This window comes from Mauremys reevesii, linkage group 2, assembly GCF_016161935.1.
Source record: "Mauremys reevesii isolate NIE-2019 linkage group 2, ASM1616193v1, whole genome shotgun sequence".
Taxonomy (NCBI): domain Eukaryota; kingdom Metazoa; phylum Chordata; order Testudines; family Geoemydidae; genus Mauremys; species Mauremys reevesii.
The window spans coordinates 65,700,588-65,722,351 of record NC_052624.1 but is presented as its reverse complement, the minus strand read 5'-3'; the positions used below and the strand labels follow the sequence as shown (position 1 = coordinate 65,722,351).

At 48.3% G+C, this 21,764-nt stretch overlaps 1 protein-coding gene across 3 annotated transcripts in view; it reads left to right on the top strand.

Moving 5' to 3' along the window:
* The window catches only part of ANKRD28 (ankyrin repeat domain 28), a 205,119-nt gene that overhangs the window by 87,278 nt on the left and 96,077 nt on the right, over positions 1-21,764 (top strand). For all 3 annotated transcript variants that reach the window (XM_039526712.1, XM_039526711.1, XM_039526714.1), the window contains one exon: positions 15,684-15,762. In XM_039526712.1, the coding sequence (XP_039382646.1) occupies positions 15,684-15,762 (79 nt within the window). The remainder of the gene's footprint in view (positions 1-15,683; positions 15,763-21,764) is intronic.

Genomic DNA, 21,764 nt, shown 5'->3' with positions numbered 1-21,764 from the left:
GTCCTAAAATGCTTGTGGGGTTGAGGGGAGAAATCTTGCTAAGGAATCTTGGACTTATAAGATCAAGATCAAAAGATGTGAAGGGCAGTTATCTTCCTCCATTTCATGTAATAATAACAAAAAAACCCTCTAAAATGCCCAAATTCTCATTATGGAATGGTTTCCATCCTGCAGATTTATAGGCATGTGCTTAACTTTTCTCACCTGAGGAGTCCCATTCAATTCAGTGGTGCTGTTCATGTGGGCAAAGTTAAACTTGTGCAATAAACTGTTTTCAGGATGGCATCTAGGGTGGGAATATTCGATGAACTGTACTCGCACTATGTAGAAGTCTGATCAGATAGGGCTGCCAAAATGGTAGCAATATTACAGAATGTGCAGGGAACATAAAGGTGAAAATGCATTGGCAGAAAGTGTTAACATAAGCCATTTTAAGAAAACAATCTGACTTATTTGGAGTTTTGAAAAAATTGAATCAAAGAGAATTCGTTTTGAGGGTTAGTCCTTCCAGAAGTTAACGGGTGCACAGAGCTGTTATCTTTTTGAAGGATGGGTTCCAAAATAGAGAGAGATGTGAAAACCCTGCTGGCTGTGCAGACCTGTAAGAATGAGTAAATAAGGAACCAATGCAGAAGCTATGCCAAGAAACTATGTGGAGTCTATTTATAGCTCTTGGCCTTTAGGAGTTATATAAGCTCTATAGCAAAGTGTAAAATTAGTCTTTTTCTTTGTAAAGAAAGTTATACCTTCTGGAATTGGGTGATTTGTATCCTGGGCAAACAGGACTAATATCTTTTCTATAACCTGAGTGGGGGGTGGAAATTCTGTAGCCTGCTAAATTAAGTATATGTAATATATCGGAAGGACAGAACATGCCGTACCGTGGGGGAGTGGCACAATATGTGAAAGAAAATGTAGAATCAAATGAAGTAAAAATCTTAAATAAATCCACATGTTCCATAGAACGTCTGTGGATAGTAGTTCCATGCTCTAATAAGAATATAACAGTAGGGCTCTATTATCAACCACCTGACCAGGACAGTGATAGTGACAATGAAATGCTAAGGGAGATTAGAGAGGCTATCAAAATAAAGAACTCAGTAATAGTGGGGGATTTCAACTATCCCCATATTGACTGGGTACATATCACCTCAGGACGAAATGCAGAGACAGAATTTCTCAATACTTTAAATGACTGCTTCTTGGGGCAGCTGGTACAGGAACCCATTAGGGGGGAGGCAATTCTTGATTTAGTCCTGAGTGGTACGCAGGACTTGGTCCAAGAGGTAAATATAACAGGGCCGCTTGGAAATAGTGACCATAATGTAATAACATTTAACATTCCTGTGGTGGGAAGAACACCTCAGCAGTCTAACACTGTGGCATTTAATTTCAGAAAGGAGAACTATGCAAAAATGAGGAGGTTAGTTAAACAGAAATTATAAGGTACAGTGACTAGAATGAAATCCCTGCAAGCTGCATGGACACTTTTCAAAGTGAGAGGCCCAATAGAGGCCCAACTTAAATGTATACCCAAAATTAAAAAACACAGTAAAAGAACTAAAGAGCCACCATGGCGTAACAACGATGTAAAAGAAGCAGTGAGAGAAAAAGGCATCTTTTAAAAAGTGGAAGACAAATCCTAGCGAGGTAAATAGAAAGGAGCATAAACGCTGCCAAATTAAGTGCAAGAATGTAATAAGAAAAGCCAAAGAGGAGTTTGAAGAATGGCTAGCCAAAAACTCCAGAGGTAATAACAAAATGTTTTTTAAGTACATCAGAAGCAGGAAGCCTGCTAAACAACCAGTGGGGCCCCTTGATGATCGAGATACAAAAGGAGCACTTAAAAACAATAAAGTCATTGTGGAGAAACTAAATGAATTCTTTGCTTCAATCTTCATGGCTAAGGATGTTAGGGAGATTCCGAAACCTGAGCTGGCTTTTGTAGGTGATCAATCTGAGGAATTGTCACAGATTGAAGTGTCACTAGAGGAGGTTTTGGAATTAATTGATAAACTCAACATTAAGAAGTCACCAGGGCCAGATGGCATTCACCCAAGAGTTCTGAAAGAACTCAAATGTGAAATTGCGGAACTATTAACTAGGGTTTGTAACCTGTCCTTTACCAGAAGTTTTTCCCCTAGCAGTACCTATAGCAGGGAGCGCCCCCAGCGACCCCTGGAGTGGCGTCTGCCTGGTGCTCCCCCCCCACCCCCCAGTTCCTTCTTGCCTGCCAGTGAAGGTGCGTTGGAACTGCTCTGCTCCAGCTTTGCTGTAGCTTGTCCCCAGAACTGTTCGTTCATTCAACGTTAGTACCTGTAGTTAGTTAGCTGTTTAGTTAGTCATTGAGCCTGGGTTTTAAGTCGTGTGGCTCTTGTAGGCGTTCTATGCCAAGAAGTGACCCGCACACAGACTGTCTGTGCTGCTTGGGAGAAACCCATATCAGCAAAAGATGCAAGATTTGCAAGTCATTTAAGCCTCAGCCCAAAAGAGAGAGAGAGATTAGGCTCCAGGCCATCCTGATGGAGTTGGCGCTAACCCCGACCCTGGCACGTTGCTCCGAACCAGTACCTGGCACTGTGGCATCGGTACACAGCGATCCTCCAGTATCATCAACCAGTTGGCACTGCTCCACATCCACAGGACACACCAAGAGGACCAAGAAAACTCCCTCTTCGCAGCGGCACTGAGGGAAATCTGGGACAGAGGCTAGGCTTATGTCAGGCAGTCCTCGATCCCCACCACGCCCCAAGCCTCTAACTCAAGTTCAGCGGAGTAGTCTGGCCCCTTCGGAACCGGCCTCTCCGGATGTCTGGATGCCTTCCATGCCTGAAGCCCTCCAGGGCCGGGACGTCATGTCTGTGCTGGTGCCCGCAGCGCCGCCAATGTCGGCCTCGCGCTCCAGAGGCAAACTGCCATGTTAGCCCAAAACAGTTTTACTATGGTCTACACAGATCAGAAGATGGGCTGTCTGCAGATCCCACCCCATCCCACATCTATCATTCATTAAGACAGAGGCTGAATAAGATGTAACACACAAATATTTATTATGTCACTAGTCAGTAAACTAAACAAGGACCCCTTCAGACAATAAACAACATAAGCAAGACACACTCAGTTGTTAAGTTACCAGAGTGTGAAGCTTGGAGCCCTTAAACCCCCTTAATCTATGGATGTAAAACAGGGGAAAACCACAATGGGTATTACAATACCATATGCTGAAGACGGGGACACAATGACAAAAACTCAGGATACCGACAGGGAAAGCGGTGAAAATCAGGGGTGCTGGACACCAAACAGGATCTCAGGAACTGGGTGGTATTCTCCCTCTGGGCAGGTCTTCTCCCCCTTGGGCAGATCTTCTCCCTTCAGTAGGTCTTCAGTGCTTGCCCACGCTGTCTCTACTTGACATCACAGTCCAGTGCAAGTATGTGCTCACTAATGGTGTGTAGCAGTTGAGTGCAAGTATGTTAAATAGGGACCAAGAATCTGAAGTCCTATGAGTCCTAGTCCCTCTGGGGCTCCTCGCAGCTAGCTGAACTGTGTGGGACATTGTCTGCCACTCAGATGGAGAGCCCTGAGTGATAGGCCTGCCACTCACTAAATAATCTGCAGTTGCTAGGCAGATTATGACTGTCACATGACTTGAACTGCCCTGACCATTCCCCTCCTTGATTTGAAAAAGGCTGAAAGGGCACTAAATTATCTGAGGAGATCCAAGATGGAGGCTTAGCTGTCCTTTTACAAATCCAAGGTGGACATTACATAAAACAAGTCAGAAATAGATTTTACACAACAGCCGCTGGGATCTCCACAGTCGCCTCCAGCCTGGTACAGGTCTCGGTCAAGGGAGTGATCCTGATGCCAATCACCACCCAGCAACCACTCGGGGTAGAGTCCAGGTGGATCGCCCTCGTGCCGACCAGACTGTCTGGCTGGGTTCCGTCCGGCTGGGGCTCGCGGCACTGCTCATCCTCAAGGAGTGAATATTGAATGGACTGCGGCGGGCGTCGCCATCGGTCCTCGTTTCGGAGAGGGTACCGCAGTCGGTCATAGCACAGTCGTTGACGCCATTCCCGCTCAGACTCCCGCTCCACGTCTCCACCAAGACACCACAGCCCTGGGCATTGATTGCTGGTGTCTCGCTGTCGCGGGTCCGCCTCTCGAGGCCATTCACGGAGCAGCTATTTCCGTCGGTACTGGTCCTCCACGTCGAAATCGCAGTCCCGTGGCTGTCGTAGATCCCGGCAACTCCGCTCCTCCTGGTCCACAGACAGCAGCGAATCTTATGCCAGCCCGGTCTCCCTTCGCAGCCATCCTTTGATGGGCCAGGCCAGCCAACCTGGACAGCCGGCTCCGCTGGTGCCACAGTAGGTGCAGTGGCACTGAGCGTCGTGGCCCACCAAATGGTACCAGTGGGCACCATGGCCTCTGGCGCAGCCCCTGGTGGGAGCTCGCTCGGTGGCTGGAGCTTCGGAAGCCTCCCTCTCCGGACCCTCCAGAAAGGAGTCGGTGGGACATATGTCCTCGGCACCATGCCCGGAGTCTGACCAGGTGGTGGACCCCCCAGTGCCGGCCAACACTCAGAGCACCGCACTGGCCTCTTCACCCTGCCTGGAGGAGGTGATTGCAGCCCCGTCCCCTTCGTCCCGCAGGAGGACTTTAGGGCCCACCAAGTACTCTTAAAGAGGGTTGCAGCAAGCCTACACCTCCAGGCAGAGGAGATGGAGGAGCCCTCGGACTCCCTGTTTAACATGTCGTCCCCATTGGCACTGGGTAGGGTGGCCTTGCCCCTCCATGAAGGGGTGGCTAAGATTTCAAATGCCCCATGGCAAACACCGGCCTTGTTGTCCCCATCTCTAAAATGACAGAATGCGCAAATACTTTGTACCCACTAAGGGGTATGAGTGCTTGTATACCCACCTGGTGCCCAACTCCTTGGTGATCGAGTCGGTAAACCATAGGGAACGGCAGGGTCAGCCAGCCCTGACCCCAAAGAACAAAGACTCTGAGACTGGACTCTTTTAGAAGGAACATTTATTCATCTTCGAGCTTCCAGTTACAAATTGCGAACCATCAGGCTCTCCTGGGCCAGTACAAATTCAATCTGTAGGACTCCCTGCCTAAGTTTGAGGACTTCCTCCAGCAGCATGATAGGAAGGAGTTTAAGGCGCTAGTGGAGGAAGGGGCAGTGGCCGCTAAGGTGTCCCTGCAGGCAGCCTCAGATGCTGCGGACACAGCCACATGATCAGTGGCCTCCACGGTGTCCATGAGACAGGCGTCATGGCTCCTGCTGTCTGGGCTGTCCAGCGAGGAGCAACAGCGCAGTCTTCCATGCAGGATCTCCCATTTAATGGGAAGGCTCTCTTTGCGGAGGAAACAGATACAAGACTGCATGGAACAAAAGACTCCTGCACGACCCTCCAGACTCTGGGCCTCTATGTCCCATCTCCGGCAAAACTTAAATTCAAGCTGCAGCACACTCCTGCCCAGGCCGCCGTCCTAAAGTACGAGGCTGCTTATAAGAAGCAGAAGGACTATAAGAGATGCCCTCAGAGGCAGTCTCGGCCTGCCCCGCAGGCGGGGAAAAGGCGTTTTTGATGGGACGCTTGGGGGCACCCTGCCAGTCCTCATCAGGGATCCGCCCCCAATAAAGCTTCCCTTCTCCAACCAGTTGTGTGCTTTCCTCCCGGAATGGTTGTGGCTGACCTCGGACTGATGGGTCCTCAACACCATTTCCGGAGGTTACACCCTCCAGTTTTCTTCCTCCCCGCCCAACCACCACCCGTCCCTCCTGGGAACCCCTTGCACGATGCTCTGCTCGAGCAGGAGGTGGGGCGGTTCCTAGGACTAGGAGCGATGGAAGTGGTGCAAGAGGAGTTCATGGGCAAGGGGTATTTCCTTATCCCGAAGGCCAAAGGGAGGCTCAGGCCCATCCTGGACTTCTGAGGTCTGAACCAGTACATGGTGAAGTTCAAGTTCCGCATGGTCTCCCTGGGCACCTTCATCCCCTCCCTGGATCCTGGGGACTGGTATGCTGCCCTCGATCTACAGGACATGTACTTCCACATCCACATATTGGAGGGGCACAGATGCTTCCTCTGTTTCATGATGGGACAGAATCATTACCAATTCACAGTCCTCCCGTTTGGTCTGTCCACTGCCCACAGAGTGTTTACAAAATGCATGTCAGTGGTAGCGGCCTACCTCAGACGGCGGGGGGGAGATATTCCCCTATCTGGACGATTCGCTTGTCAAGGGCATCTCCTGGTCGCAGGTGAGGGATCACGTGATGCTCCTTCTGTCCATGTGCACCGCCTTGGGCCTATTGGTAAACAATACCAAGTCCGCGTTAGTCCAGGTCCAATGCATAGAGTTTATCGGGGTGCTCCTGGACTCAGTCGGCCAGGGCCTCTCTCCTGCCACAGGTTTGAGACCCTGAAAGATCTCACTGACTCAGTCACAAGGTTCCAGGTGACAACAGCCAGGGTTTGCTTGCAACTCCTGGGTCATATGTCGGCGTGCACATATGTGGTCTGTCACGCTAGACTCAGCATGAGGCCCCTCCAGCTCTGGTTGGCCTCGAAGTTCTCCCAGGCCATGGACAGGATGGATAAGGCCCTCACTGTGCTGGACTCTGTGATCACCTTACTACGGTGGTGGTCCGCCTCAAACAACATGCTCCAAGGGGTCTCATTCAGGGACAGGATCCCGTCGTTGGAGTTGGTGTCTGATGTGTCGGACCCCATGTGGGGAACCCATGTGGGGAACTTTCAGACCCAGGGCCTGTGGTCAGCTCAAAACCTGACCCTACATATAAACGTCAAGGAGCTCAGGGCAGTGCAGCTGGCATGTATGGCCTTCTGCTCACACCTGGAGGGCAAGGTAGTCAGGGTCCTCACGGACGACATGGCCTCGATGTTCTATATCAACAGGCAATGTGGGGCCTGATTCTCTGCCGCGAAGCCCTCAGGCTGTGGGACTTCTGTATATCCCACAACATCCACCTGAAGGCCTTCCACCTACCTGGCTTCTGGAACGAGAGGATGGATCACTTGAGCAGGGACTTTTCTTCACAACACGAGTGGTCCCTTCACCCGGAAGTGGCCCACCGGCTCTTCTGAAAGTGGGGAACTCCCTAGGTGGACCTATTCGCAGCTCAGCAGAACCAATGATGTTCCTGGTTCTGCTTCTTGGGGGGGGGCCTGGAGAGGGGTGCTAGCTCCAATGCCTTTCTCCTGTCCTGGTCAGGCTGGCTTCTCTACGTCTTTCCCCCATTCCTTCTAATCAGCAAGGTCCTGGAGAAGATAAAATCGGACAAGGCCCGGGTCCTCCTGATTGCCCCGGCGTGGCCCAGGCAGCATTGGTACGGGACCCTCATGAGCCAGGTGGTTGCCGCTCCACCCGGACCTGCTCTCTCAGGACTAGGGCCACCACCACCATCTCACCTAGCAGCTCTTCACCTCATGGCTTGGCTGCTCAGTGGTTCGGTGGAGGGGAAAGGATGTGCTCAGAGCATGCTCGGTGCATCCTCCTCGAAAGTAGACAACCCTCCACTCGCTGCGCTTATTTGGCAAAGTGGTCCTGGTTTTCTAGGTGGTCGATGGACCAGGGTGTCTCCCTGGTGACCGCCTCGATCCAGCTTATCCTTGATTACCTCCTCCACTGGAGGGCCCAGGGCCTGGCGCCCTTGTCAGTCAAGGTGCACCTGTTAGCCATATCGGCCTTCCATCCGCTGGTGCAAGGGCACACAGTATTTTTCCATGCTATGACTGGCCGGTTCCTTAAGAGGTTGGACTACCTTTTTCCGTATTCTAGACCCCCCCCCCCCGATCCCGCAGTGGGACCCAAACTTGGTATTGGCTCGTCTCGTGGGGTCTCCGTTCGAACCACTGGCCACGTGCTCCTGGTTGCAATCACGTCAGCCAGGCGAGTCTCGGAGCTCAGGGCCCTGACCTCCGAGCCACCGTATACGGTCTTTCATGAGGATCAGGTCCAGCTCTGCCCACGCCCCATGTTCCTCCCAAATGTGGTCTCTGCCTACCACATGGATCAGGACATTTTTCTACCGATCCTCTGCCCCAAGCCTCACACGTCCAGTGGGGAGTGCCATCTCCAGATGCTCGATGTGCGGTGGCTTGTGGCTTTCTACCTCGAGCAGACTAAACCGTTCAGAAAGTCCTCACAACTGTTCATTGCCTCAGCTGGCAGCGCGAGGGGCCAGCCGATTTCCACTCAGTGGCTTTCCAATTGGATCACTTGATGCATTCATTCCTGTTATGAGCTGGCAGGTGTTCTCCCACCACCCATTGTGAGGGCACACTTGACCCGGGCACAAGCCTTGTCGGCTGTCTTCGTGGCCCACGTCCCCATACAGGACATTTGTAGGGCCGCCATGCTGTCTTTGGTTCACACGTTCACCTTGCACCGTGTGATTGTCCCCCAGACCAGGGATGACGCTGGGTTCGGCAGAGCTGTCCTCTGTCCTGGGAACTTGTGAACTCCTACTCACCTCCAACAGATATAGCTTGGAATCACCCATTGTGGAATACACATGAGCAATCATTCGGCGAAGAAAAGCCAGTTACCGTTTCCGTAACTGGTGTTCTTCGAGATGTGTTGCTCATTTCAAATCCACATCCCACCCTCCTTCCCTCTGTCGGAGTTGTCTGGCAAGAAGGAACTGAGGGTGGGAGGAGCATGCAGAGGTGGCATTAGACTTGCTGGGGCCCAGAGCCAAAGCCCAAGAACTTCAGCCCTGGGTGACAGGGCTCAGGTTTTGGCTTTGGCCCCCCTGCCCAGGACGGTGAGGCTTGGGTGGGCTTAGGCTTCCGTCCACCCTTCTGGAGTTAAGTCGTCATTTTTGTTATCAGAAAGGGGTCACGGTGCAGTGAAGTTTGAGAACCCCTGCTCTAGAGTCTAGTTCAAATCAGTAAGTGACCCATGCTGTAGAGGAAAGCAACCCTCTGAAATCTCTGCTTATCTGATCTGGTGGAAGATACCTTCCTAACCCCAAATACAGTGATCAGTAAGACACTGAGCATGTGAGCAAGACCCACCATCCAGACACTTGGGAAAGAGTCGTCTGTAGTAACTGAGAGCCCTCCTCCACTAGTGTCCCATCTCTGACCATTGGAGATATTTGCTAATAGCAGTTGCAGATGGGCTGTATAACAATCTCATCATATCATCCCCTCCATAAACGTATCAAGCGCACTCTTAAAACCAGTTAGGATTTTAGCCCCAGTACTTCCCTTGGAAGGCAGTTCCAGAACTTCACTCTTCTGATGGGTAGAAATGTGTCTAATTTCAAGCCTAAATTTACTGATGGACGGTTTATATACACTTGTTATGTCAACGTCGGTCTGTAACTTAAATAACTTCTCTCCCTCCCTGGTGGGTGTGTGTGTGTGTGTATAAAGAGAGAGAGAGAAATCATATCTCCCCATATCCTTTGTTTTATTAGGCTAAACGAGCCAAGCTCCTTAAGTCCCCTCATGTAAGGTAGGTTCTCCATTCCTCTGATCATCTTAGTAGCCCTCTGCACCTGTTCCAGCTTCGTACACAGCGTTCCAAATGAGGTCTCACCAGTGCCTTGTATATATTGGTAATGCTATCCTTAGTTCAAAATTTATATCCTGGATAGGACCTTAGATGGTACTACTGTTTCCCAACAGGACACCCACTTGTCATGAACTACCATTTATCCAAATGTGACTGTCTCATCAGTTCAGAATTGAATGCCAAAAGCTCATACCTCACTGAACTCTGAATCCTGCAAGAAAAAATTCCTATAGTTATCAAAGGTATTGAAGTTTGGGATACTATATGTTAGCTGAAAAGCATATAGTAAAAGTTCTCTGCCCCTTTTCCGCATGAAACTGTTCTATTTATACAGATGCTAATGACGAGGAGTCTGTTAGATAGAAAGGCATTGGCAAATATCTGATGCTTGGCCTACTTCACATGAAGAAGAAAAATTTCTAAAATTTGAACAGTTCATTTACTCACAAATGTTCTTTGCGCAAACTTTTTCCACTTAAGGTTCAATTTCTACCTTTTTAAAAAATTGTATAAAGATAGTTACCATATACATTAAAATAAAATGTTTACCAGCTGACTGAACACTTGTAACAGCTACTCCACTCCTCCAAATAAAGTTTTATTTTGGGTATGAAACGATATAACTTTAATTACATTGATATGACTGGCATATGTTTAGTTTGAGCCTTTGTTATGGTGTTTTTAAATAGCTTCCATGCAGCTTGCAGGCATTTCACTCAGATTTAACTAGCTTCCCCATTTTTTTGTAATTCCTCTTTTTGGAGTTAAAATAGGATAAAGAGGAATTTATGAACAAATGTTTAGTGGGAAGAAGGTTGGATTCATACTTTAACAAATGTTGCAGTTCAAAATGATTAGTTTTAGTAGATGCTTGATTATTTGGAGGGTGAATGGACGGTAATTGTTATATTTCAGTAACGTTCAGAAGCTGCAATCAGAATTGGGGGATTGTGCTAAGGCACTGTATTAACATGTTGGAAGACAGGGTCCCTTCTCTAAGGAGATGTCAACTTTGACATGTCATAAAATGGCTGCTGTTGTTGCATGTTACTTCTCAGAAAATGCATTGGGACAAATAGGTAAACCTCATAGGACACTTTGTACTTTAAAATACATATAACTCTTAAGCCACTATGTGTAATTTAGTTTTTGGAGTTGTCCAGTGTCAAGATGGTGATCCTATCCAAGTTAGCAAAATGGTTAAAACCCCGTACTTAAGGTAGATTGAAACAGAAGGGGGACTCCCACAGCACCAGCCAGTGATGAAGGGGAGCTGTGGAAGAGCTCTCCTTAAGGTCCTGAAAAAGAGAAAGGAGGGCATGGAGCTTGAAAACTTGAAGATTTATTCCTTGGCTTAGTGCCCCACGCCCTTGCATCAGTCCTAGCTTGTGCAGGAAACATTGGTAATATACACATATATATGAGCATCATACTAAATGTATATTTCTGCACACCATATTTGAATAGAAGAATGGGATGAGCATTGTAAATCCAGTCTACCACAACAATTTATTTAAGGGACAGGCCAACTAAACATCATAGGATATTTTGAGGATTTTTAGAAACCTGTTTTCCTTATTTTATATTACTAACAATACTTTAGATCAGAGGTGGGCAAACTAAAGCCCACAGACCACATCTGGCCTGTCAGGCCATTTAATCCAGCCCTCAGCTTCCGCCGGAGAGCGGGGTTGGGGATTTGCCCCGCTCTGGTGCTTCAGCCAGGGAGCAAGTTCGGGGGCTTCCCCTGCTCCACATGACTCTCAGGAAGCAGCCGGCATGATCCCCCTCTGGCTCCTACATAGTACACCGAGGCATGGCCAGGCGGCTCAGAGCACTGCCCCATCCACAGGCACCACCCCTGCAGCTCTAGTTGGCTGTAGTTCCTGGCCAATGGGAGCTGCAGGGGTAGTGCCTGAGGATGAGGCATCACCTGCGGACGGGGCAGCGCGCCGAGCCGCCTGGCCGCACCTCGGAGCCACAGGGGGGACATGCTTCTGGAGCCTGTGCCCCTGAGACCCCACCGTGCCCCAACCCCCTGCCACAGCCCTGATCCCCACCTCCCCCCTTCTAAACCCCTTGATCCCAGCCCAGAGCCCCCTCTTGTACCACAAGCCCATCATCCCTAGCCCCATCCCAGAGTTTTCACCCCACCCTATGCCCCAACAGCCTGCCCTATCCCTGATCCCCCTCCCACCCTCTGAACCCATTGGTCCCAGCCCGGAGCACTCTCCTGCACCCCTCTCCCATACTCCAACTCCCTGCCCCAGCCCATATCCCCCTCCTGCCCTCCGAACCCCTCAGTCCCAGCCTGGAGCCCCTTCCCACACCTCAAACTCCTCATTTCTGACCCCACCCCAGAGCCCACACCCCTATCCCCAATTTCATGATCATTCATGGCCTGCCATACCATTTCCATAACCCTGTGTGGCCATTAGGCCAAAAAGTTTGCCCACCCCTGCTTTAGATAAATGTCATTATTAAAAATCCCTTAATTATTTTAAACTATTTATTCTATTTAAGGTAGGCTAATCAGTTTCACTTTCATGTCCTGACAGACTGTCATAATTACAGCTCTAGCAAATTCAGGGTCCATTTTGGTCAATTTCACAGTCGCATTTCAAAAATAGTCAGTTTCACAGTTTACGTCTGAAATTTCATGGTGTTATAACCAGGTGGTCCTGACCCAAAAGGGGGTCATGGGGGTTGCAAAGCTATTGTAGGGGAGGTCATAGGATTACCGCCCTTACTGCCCAGCTCTGAAGGCAGCACAGCCATGGAGCTTCATGCAGCTGGGGTAGGTTCCCGGAGATATGTCTGATCTGACCCTGGGAGTGGGGAAGAGGAAGTCCCCCAGCCCAGCCAGGACTAGCAGCTGGAGCCCGGCGCACAGTAGGAGCCACTGGTTGGGGTGCCCCCAGCAGCACAGGGGAGATCAGACCCACCTCTTCTACACTAGCTAGATATCACAGGGGAGATCAGATTTCATGGTCTGGGATGTATTTTTCACAACCATGAATTTGGTAGGGCCCTAGTCAGAATATGGCAGTACTTGGATTGTAGATAGTGCAGGGGATGTTTGTTTATAAAATCTTTCTTCCTTGTAATTTAAAAAAAGTCTTTTGAAACATTTCTCTTGATCTAGCCTTTTATATTATGTTTTTATAAAACTTAAGTATTATGCTAGATTGATCTTAGTGCTAAGATAGTCTAGAATACCACATGAAAGTCCTTGCAGAGTCTTGCCTACCAAATGCTAAAAAGACTAGTGTAATGTTAATTCCTGTAATCTTCTATGCACAATTCTAATTGTGCATTAGTGAACAACAGTTAATCTTTCTGTTTTTCATCTAAGTTCATGTTTGAAATGAATTTTTATGGCAGTGCTTAATCCCATTAAAACGCAAAAACATTTAAATGTTTGGATGGATTTAATAATTGATAAGATTCAAAGTCATGAGTTAGGCTTAAAAATATGAATTTGGCCTAAAAATCACATTTAAACACACAATTTGGGTTCTTTTTATTTGCCTTCTGGCTTTTGAGCCTTTAGAGTTCATATTTTCAACCTTTTCTCCACAACTGTGAAGACTAGAAACTTTTCTTAATGGAACCTAAGAGTCTTAATTAGTAACAGGAGCTGAGTCTTTAAGAAAACACAAGTCTGGTTGTAATCGGTGTTTTGTTTTTTTTAAAGGGAGTTGACATCACTATAATTTTTCAAGATACCATCTATGCAGAGTTTTCGCTTTTCTAGCTTAGTTTTTTAGTAAGAAACCAGAGGAACTTGTCCGATCAGCCAGAGTGGAGTAGGGTTCAAACCAGGCTTCCCTACTCGCCATTATGCATCATCTCCTGCAGAGTGTAAATGCTTCCCAGACAATGTTGTGTTGCTTAAATAATCAAGAGCCAGTTTCCTAGTAGCCCATCTTTGTCCTGTTTGATCTTGAATTAAGGTGGGTAGAATTTGACATTAGTTACTTTTTGATAGGATTAGGTGATCATTCAAATTAATGCTTTTTGGATTTCAAGCATATCACACTCCCTAATAGCATGTGTTTTTAAAATAGTTTCATCCACTCATTGAAGTTAAAATTCTTTCTTTATAGATTTATAAACTTGATGTGTAATGAATGTTCTCCATTTTTCTGTTTCACCTCTCTAACAATAAGCCAAATTATGACAACTCTGTCACATTACTTGTATGTTCCTATTTTGAAATGTTGTTACCTTTATTTCAGAATAAATATTTAAACAAGGCAAAGCATAGATTCCTCATTCAAGGTTATGTCAATGCTAGGTTTGAAATTCAGTAGCAGTCAGTTTTCAGTTATCCAAGAGGAGGAAAAAAACATGAGTAGAAACCTTTATTTTTCTTTTCCAGAATTTATCCAGCAATTATGGCAACTTTCTAAATTCATTTTCTCTTTTTGTTGGAGATCAAGCATGAGAGTAGTTCTCTCTCCTCCCCACAAAAAATGAAAAGTAATATAAGGCACTTTTAGAATAGGTGTCTTCTCAGCTATGTAACTGTATCATTGCTAGTGAACTGCCATAATCCCACATTTGAAGCTAACTGCCAAGTAATTTTAACTACCTTAGGGATTTTTGAGGTGCTGACTTTTGTCTTTGAGTAATAAATACTAAAATGTGCTGCCTCCCTCTATGCACTGCAGCTCTGACGGTATCTTGGGGGTTGGAGGACGAGATGAGAAATTGAAATTGCTTTGGGGATTTACTTAAATCTGAAAAGAGAATGTATTTGAAAACAAGCAAAAAAAATTGTTGGCTTAAAAAAAAATTGAAAATGCAGGTCTGTATGTCAGTGTTCATTAATCTGAAAGCCATGAGTAAATCTTTCTTTTGTTGCGTGAGTGAAAAAAGTGTTTTTTTAAAATGGTAAAATGATAGATAGTATGGCAACATTAAATTTAATAAACACATTTTAGTGGCCAGTATAATCAAACAGTGTTCTTTCTGCAATCTGCTAGAAATGTTTTGGTACATTCCCCTGTAGGAAAAAACAAAGAATTTCCACTTGCTTTTAAAGCATGTTTAGGGCTTCACTGAAAAATTCCAAGAATCCAAATGTAATTTGTGTGTAACTTGTTCCAAAGCTCAACACATTTCAAGAAGATGAACTTAAATGCTGTACTGAAAGGGTGTTTTTTAAAGCTAATTCTGCTACAGCATGCTGTACAGAAGCAATTTATTAGGTTTTAATTTCCTGTAGTTAGCCTTTAGCAGTCAACATAATGAAAAAATGATCTTTCACCATTTTCACTGTGAACTTGTACGCATAAACTAATTCCAGTATTTGCCAGATGTGGGAAATATTCTGTGCTAGCCTTCTGAAAGTCAGTGTTATCTTCTGTCCTCTTTAATTTCTCACATGTGGATTCTAAACACTGTCTTCAAAAGGATATTAGTCTGAGACCACCCAAAAGCACCTAACTCCCACTTGTCTCCTGCACTATCTTTTCTATGTCTGCGAGATCAATTTGTCAATTACATCCACATATCGGGCTTTTCTGTGCATATATGCAGTAAGCAAAAAGCTGGTGAAAGTTGAATTTCATGTTTTCTGCTGATCTTATTTTTTCCTGTCCAACATCCCAAGTTTTGCATTTTCCATTAAATTTGTGACCATAATGAAAATATTGCAGCCTGGTTTCATGAGTTACACTTTAACTTGTCACATAAAACGTAGATCACACCTGTTGATACACATAGTATTAACATTCTCTGAGCTGGGAAAATCCTCACTATTACATTCCTCCAAACTTTTCCCCCTCCAAAGAAACAAATGGATTTTGCTTTAATTTATGGCCTGATCCTGAGGTGTGCCGAGTACGTGGGAATTGGCATCTTTCAGGATCATGCCCTGAATGACTGTACAGAGCTATCATAATTGCTTAGTGAGAGCATGTTTGTTACAGACTACATAAATGTAATAACTCGGTGATTCTTTGGTTTAATATCCCTGCTTCCTAAAATATAAAATGTACAGTATTTGGGAGATGGGATTTTATTCTTTAACTTTTTCATGAATCATACAGAATGCTAAAACAGATTTTTTTTATTTAAAAAAACACCCTTTTTTCCCCCTCTTACCACAGGATAATGAAAAGAGGACCCCTTTACATGCTGCTGCCTATCTGGGAGATGCAGAAATTATTGAACTACTTATTTTATCTGGTATGTTCTGTTCATGTTAATGAAAAAAATTCTGTGCGCACTTTAAATGTACTTTTAGTTTGCATAATTTTATCAGGCTATTTAATGTACTAAGAATTCAGTTGAAATTTGGGGATTTTTGTACTTAAACCTTAGTTTACAGACTCCTTAATTCAAACCACTATTTTAATAATTTTCAGTTAATATAAAAAGTACCTGCTAGTGGTAAACTTTCTCTGTAATGTCTGCTATTTATTAGTATTTATAACCAAATTCAGTTGGTTCAAAAGTCTGGACTGAGCTGTATTTAAATGCGTGTAGTTAATATCTAAATGTTAGCATACATTTTTTACTTTAGTGAATTTAGAAAAATGAGTAGATGTTAACATTGAAAATGGCATTCAAAAGTGCTGATATTTCTACAGATTAAGAACATTTTTTTTCTAGTTATCTTTTGCTAACTCATATACACACAACATTTTTAGGACCTGATAAGAATGAAATAGGAATTTAAAAATCATTTTTCATGTTTTACTACTTCACTTGCAATACAGAATGCAAGTAGTGAGGCAGTATGATCTAGTGGTTAAACCAAGAGATCAGAGTTATTCTAGCTCTGCAATTGATTCGCTCTGACCTTGAACAAGTCCTTAATAACATCTATGTGTGTTACCGCACCATGGTAGTTTTGAGGCTTTATTTGTGATTGTAAAGTGCTTTGAGATCCTGCAGTGGAAGAAATTACAGAATTATAAAGTACAGAATCTCTTTAATCTGCACTTCACTAAACAATATACCTTATCTGCTCAAAAACTTCAGATCTTTTCCCACATCTCAGCTTTAAAAGTAATAGAATTTACTTCAGTGAGGTATGTTATAGGAGAGCTGGTAGCACTTCTCATTTTAAGATCCTATTTTCTGTTGCTTATAACTTTGCAGGACTTCAATCATTTTGATTGAAAACTTCCATGCTAAATGTCTGCCTGAGGCTGATTTTTTTTGGGAAACTTTCAGCCATAATGGTTTAGCCATTTGAGACCAAGATTAGAGAAAAGTATGTTATTTTGCCCATGTTAAAAATTGATAACTTTTTCTTTGAGAGGCTTGAATGCACCCCAAGCTTTGCACTAGGGACTTGAAATTTGAAAGAGGTGATGGCCTTTGTGTCTATCAGGGATGTGCCTTTTGCCACCTGTGTGAAAAATTTGGCCCAGTTTTAAGCCTTTCAGAAACCAGAGTTCACACACACTCAGCAGAGACTTGGTAGAGCTTCACAGTTCCCTGAAGATTCCATCCATAATGGGCATGTTCCAGCCCAGGGCTGCCAGGGCTAAGCGGACTTTCCTTGCCATTTCAGTTTTCAGATGCTTGGGGCCATGCCAGGTCCAGGCACCAGAACTGAGAGCAGCCAGCCTATTTCTCAGCTCTCTGTGCCCTCCCGCTGAGTGCAAGTAGCATGAAGGAGGAAGCTGCATTATTTGAATGCAAAAGGAAAAAGAACCTGGCCTGGAGGGCTGGATACGAGGAGTAGATTGGGACAGCGAGTCTGGTGGCAGGGTCTATCTCAGACTAGCTTGATAAGGAGATTTGTACTGAGAGACGGTGGGAAACAGGGAGGTGGGTGGGTGGGGGAGCAGACTGAGAGCCAGTGGATGGAGGGGAGACTGAGACTGGATGAGGAACTGAAAGGGACAACTGGGACTGGCTGGGCAAAGAGCTGGGGTGGGCGGGGGAGGGGGTGACATGGGACACCAAGATTAGATGGGGAGCTCTGAGAAGGAGATGGAAACTGGGGGCCAGTGGGGATGGGGCTACAATTGGAGGCCAGAGGGAAGACAAATCAGACAAGGAGATGAGGGGAAACTGGGAATGGCTAGGTAAGGAAATTGGGAGAAGGGTGAAATGCCTGAGTGGAGATTAGGACTAGCTAGGTGAGGAGAATAGGACTTGGATGAGGAGAACTGAGGCAGGCACAGGTTGGAGGGAATGGAGCAGAAGGGGGTCGATCTTGTGGGAATGGGCAGTAGAGTCTGGGTCCTCTAGTGCCCACTGCCCTCCAGAGCCTGGCATGGAGCCCTTGGTTCCTGAGTCTCGCCATTCTTCTACCAAGAGTTTCACAGATATTTGCTGACAGCAGAGTATCTCATCTGCCTCTAATGTTGGTCCATGTAGAGGATGACAGCCTACTATTGTTACCAGTTACTCTGCTAAAGCAGCAGAGGTCTTTGTGGATCTAACCTTCCAACCTTGCTAATGACCCATGTGGATGTCAATATGATGACACATAATTAATTTTATATTTTTTTCAGTTTGCTTTTTTTTAAAACCCAGCAAATTACATGCACAAACTATGGTAAAATAACATTCTTCTTCGAGTGATTGCTCCTATGCATTCCAGTTAGGTGTGCGCGCGCCGCGTGCACGGCTCGTCGGAAGATTTTTACCCTAGCAACACTCGGTGGGTCGGCTGGGCGCCCCCTGGAGTGGCGCCGCTATAGCGCTAGATATATACCCCAGCCGACCCGTCCGCTCCTCAGTTCCTTCTTACCGCCCGTGACGGTCGTTGGAACAGTGGAGTGCTTAGTTGACCTCCACAGCCCTAGCTTCTCACTGTTTTCTATCTCATACTTGTTTTATATAGTTCTTAAATAGTTAGATTAGTTTAAACAGTTTGTTGTATTTAGTGTTAGTTAGGGGAAATCGAGGGGCTTAGCCCTTCTTTTTCCCAACCCGGTGTGGGCTCATGCCCAAGGCACCGGGATTTAAGCCATGCTCGGCCTGCCAGCGGCCCATGCCAATTGGAGACCCTCACGACTCCTGCCTGCGGTGCTTAGGAGAGTCTCATCTTACCGATAAGTGCCGCATTTGCAAGTCCTTTAAGCCAAGGACAAAGAAGGAGTGGGACTTTCGTTTGAAGCAGCTCCTGATGGAGTCGGCACTTAGCCCTGCGGTGCCGACACCAGCCGCCCCACAGACCTCTTCGGTGCGGAGCGCTCCAGCGGTTCCTGGCCGTTCCGGTACCGAGGCCATGAAGAAGCAGCAGCTGGCACCGGCACCCCGGCACCGTTCCCTCTCTCCCTCGAGGAAACGTAAGCCAGCGCAGACGTCCTCCAAGGTCTCTGCACCAGGACCTCTCGCCCAACCACCGGCTCTGGTGCCCCCAGCACCGACTCTGGCAGCGCATAAACCATGCGCTGTACCGTTGACTCCGGCACCGCAAGGGCCGTCGAGTCCGGTACCTCCTTGCTCCCCGGTGCATGCCGCGGTCGAGCTCGCTCTCCCGTCGACTCCAGAAACCTTCTCGACGGCGAGAGAGCTGATAGCGTTGACAGAGCCAACGCATACTCAACCCCCAGCACCGCCGGTGCGGGTTGTTAAGTCAGTGGGCAAGCCGGCTATTATGCGGCCTCCTTCCCCTGATAGGCAGGACAGACGCTACTCCAGGTTCCCGTTCTCGCCGCTCCAGATCTCGGCACCGCTCGCAGTCCCGGTACCACTCTCCATCGCGGTACCGGTCGTACTCGCGGAGACGATCCCTGTCCCGGTCCACTGACAGACGCTATCGGCACCGATCCGGCTCTCGGTACCGTTCCCGGCACTGGTCCTCCCGTAGCCGCTCCCACCGTCAGGACTCGAGATCCCGGTCGACCTCCCGGCACCGGCACGGTAGATGGTCCCGGTCTCATTCCCGGGACCGCGAAGACCGGCACCGTTGGCCGGCACCGTCCAGGGACAGACCGGCGGCGTCGACGGCACAGTCACAAAGTCTCTCGGCACCGCCGTGGCCTTCGAGACAGCCGTCAGTCTCCTCTCAGGCAGACAGTGCAGCTGATCAGCGCACAGAGCCTCAAGGGCAAGACCAGGGTCCTCCTCAATGGGGCTTCTGGACTCCATGGGCCTACCATGAGACTCAAGGAGTGCCTTTTTCCACTCAGCGCTCCAGGGCATCCGACCACAGAGCGCCTGAGGCTACGGTCAGCAGACATCCTCCCACAGCCGTGGTAGAGGAGCCGCTGGCATCCACGGATGCGGAGCATCCCCCTGTCACTGAGGCCCCGCAGCAGCTCGATGAGCCCCCACCGGACACGCTGCTCCCGGGCCTATCATCCTCTTCCTTGCCGGATGAGGCCGTGGCTGGGGCGTCCTCCTCGGGCCCTCCACCAATCGATCTTCGGGCCCATCAGGACTTGTTACGACGGGTGGCCCAAAACATAAACCTGCCAGTTGAGGAGGTGGCAGAGGACGATGACCCCCGTCATCAGCATAATCGGAGCAGATGCGCCTCTTCGCGTGGCCCTGCCCTTCATCCGCACTATCCAGCGGAATGCGGACACTGTCTGGCAGTCACCAGCTTCCATCCCTCCCACCGCTCGGGGGGTGGAGAGAAAATACTCGGTCCCATCCAAGGGATACGAGTATCTCTACACGCACCCAGCTCCGTGCTCGTTGGTGGTCCAGTCCGTTAACGACCGTGAGCTACATGGCCAGCCGGCGCCAGCGCCCAAGTCCAAAGAAGCGAGGCGTATGGACCTTTTGGGCCGTAAAGTCTATTCGGCCAGAGGCCTCCAGTTGAGAGTCACCAACCAGCTGGCTCTCCTCAGTAGGTACACCTATAACACCCTGGTGTCCCTCTCGAAGTTCTCTGAGCTTGTGCCATCCGACTCCCGGCCTGAGTTCACGGCCCTTGTTGAGGAGGGTAAAAAGGCATCCCGCTCGGCCCTCCAAGCCTCTCTGGACTCTGCAGATTCAGGAGCCAGGACTTTGGCCTCTGGAGTGACCATGCGGAGAATTTCGTGGCTTCAGGCCTCCATGCTGCCCCCGGAGGTCCAACACACCATCCAGGACTTGCCGTTTGATGGCCAGGGTCTTTTTTCTGAAAAGACAGACTCACGACTGCAGACCCTAAGGATGGTCAAATCACCATTCGCTCCCTGGGCATGCACACGCCTGTTACCCAGCGGAGATCCTTCCGGCCACAGCCATACCTCCCGTTCAACCAGCCCAGACCACGGCCCGATAATAGGCGCAGGGGCAGACTGAACCGGCGCAGGCAGTCGGGCAATCAGGGAAGCCAGTCCCAACCGCTCTCTAAGCCTACCTCGGGACCTAAACAAAACTTTTGATGGGATGCCCGAGGACAGCCCACCAGTTTCTTTACCGGATCCTTCCCCGTTGTTTTTCAACCGTCTCTCTCAATTCCTACCGGCGTGGTCCCAGATAACAACTGACGACTGGGTACTTCGCACTGTGGAATCTGGTTACCGTCTCCAGTTTATTTCGCCCCTTCCCTCCCACCCACTCTACCCGTCCCTCTTCAGGGACCCCTCTCACGAGCAATTCCTCTTGCAAGAGGTCGAGACTCTGTTGAGTTTGGGTGCCATAGAGGAGGTGCAGGAAGGCATGCGGGGCAGGGGGATTTTATTCCCGATATTTCGTAATCCCCAAGGCGAAGGGAGGTCTGCGACCAATCCTTGACCTCCGAGAGCTCAACAGATTTCTGGTCAAGCTCAAGTTCCGCATGGTAACCCTGGGGACCATTATTCCCTCCCTGGATCCGGGAGACTGGTTTGCCGCCCTCGACATGAAGGACGCCCCAGCAGCAGCTCGTAGCACAGCAAATGGCCGAGATCCTAGGCCTGTTCCAACACCTAGGCCTTATGATCAACGCCGAGAAGTCTGCCTTGACTCCAACGCGGAGGATAGAATTCATCGGCACGGTCCTGGGCTCCAATCTTGCCAGGGCCTGCCTCCCTCTGCCTCGACACCAGGCCATGGTTTCCATCATCCGAAGCCTGCGGTCCTTCCCGACGACAACGGTGCGCACCTGCCTCAGCCTCCTAGGCCACATGGCAGCGTGCACTTTCGTGACCCCATACGCGAAACTCCGCCTTCGCACCTTTCAAACGTGGTTGGCGTTGGTTTACCGCCCACACAGGGACTCGATAGACACGGTGGTCACGATTCCGCAACCAGTCCTCGTTTCGCTCAACTGGTGGTTGGACCCAAGGGTGGTGTGTGCCGGG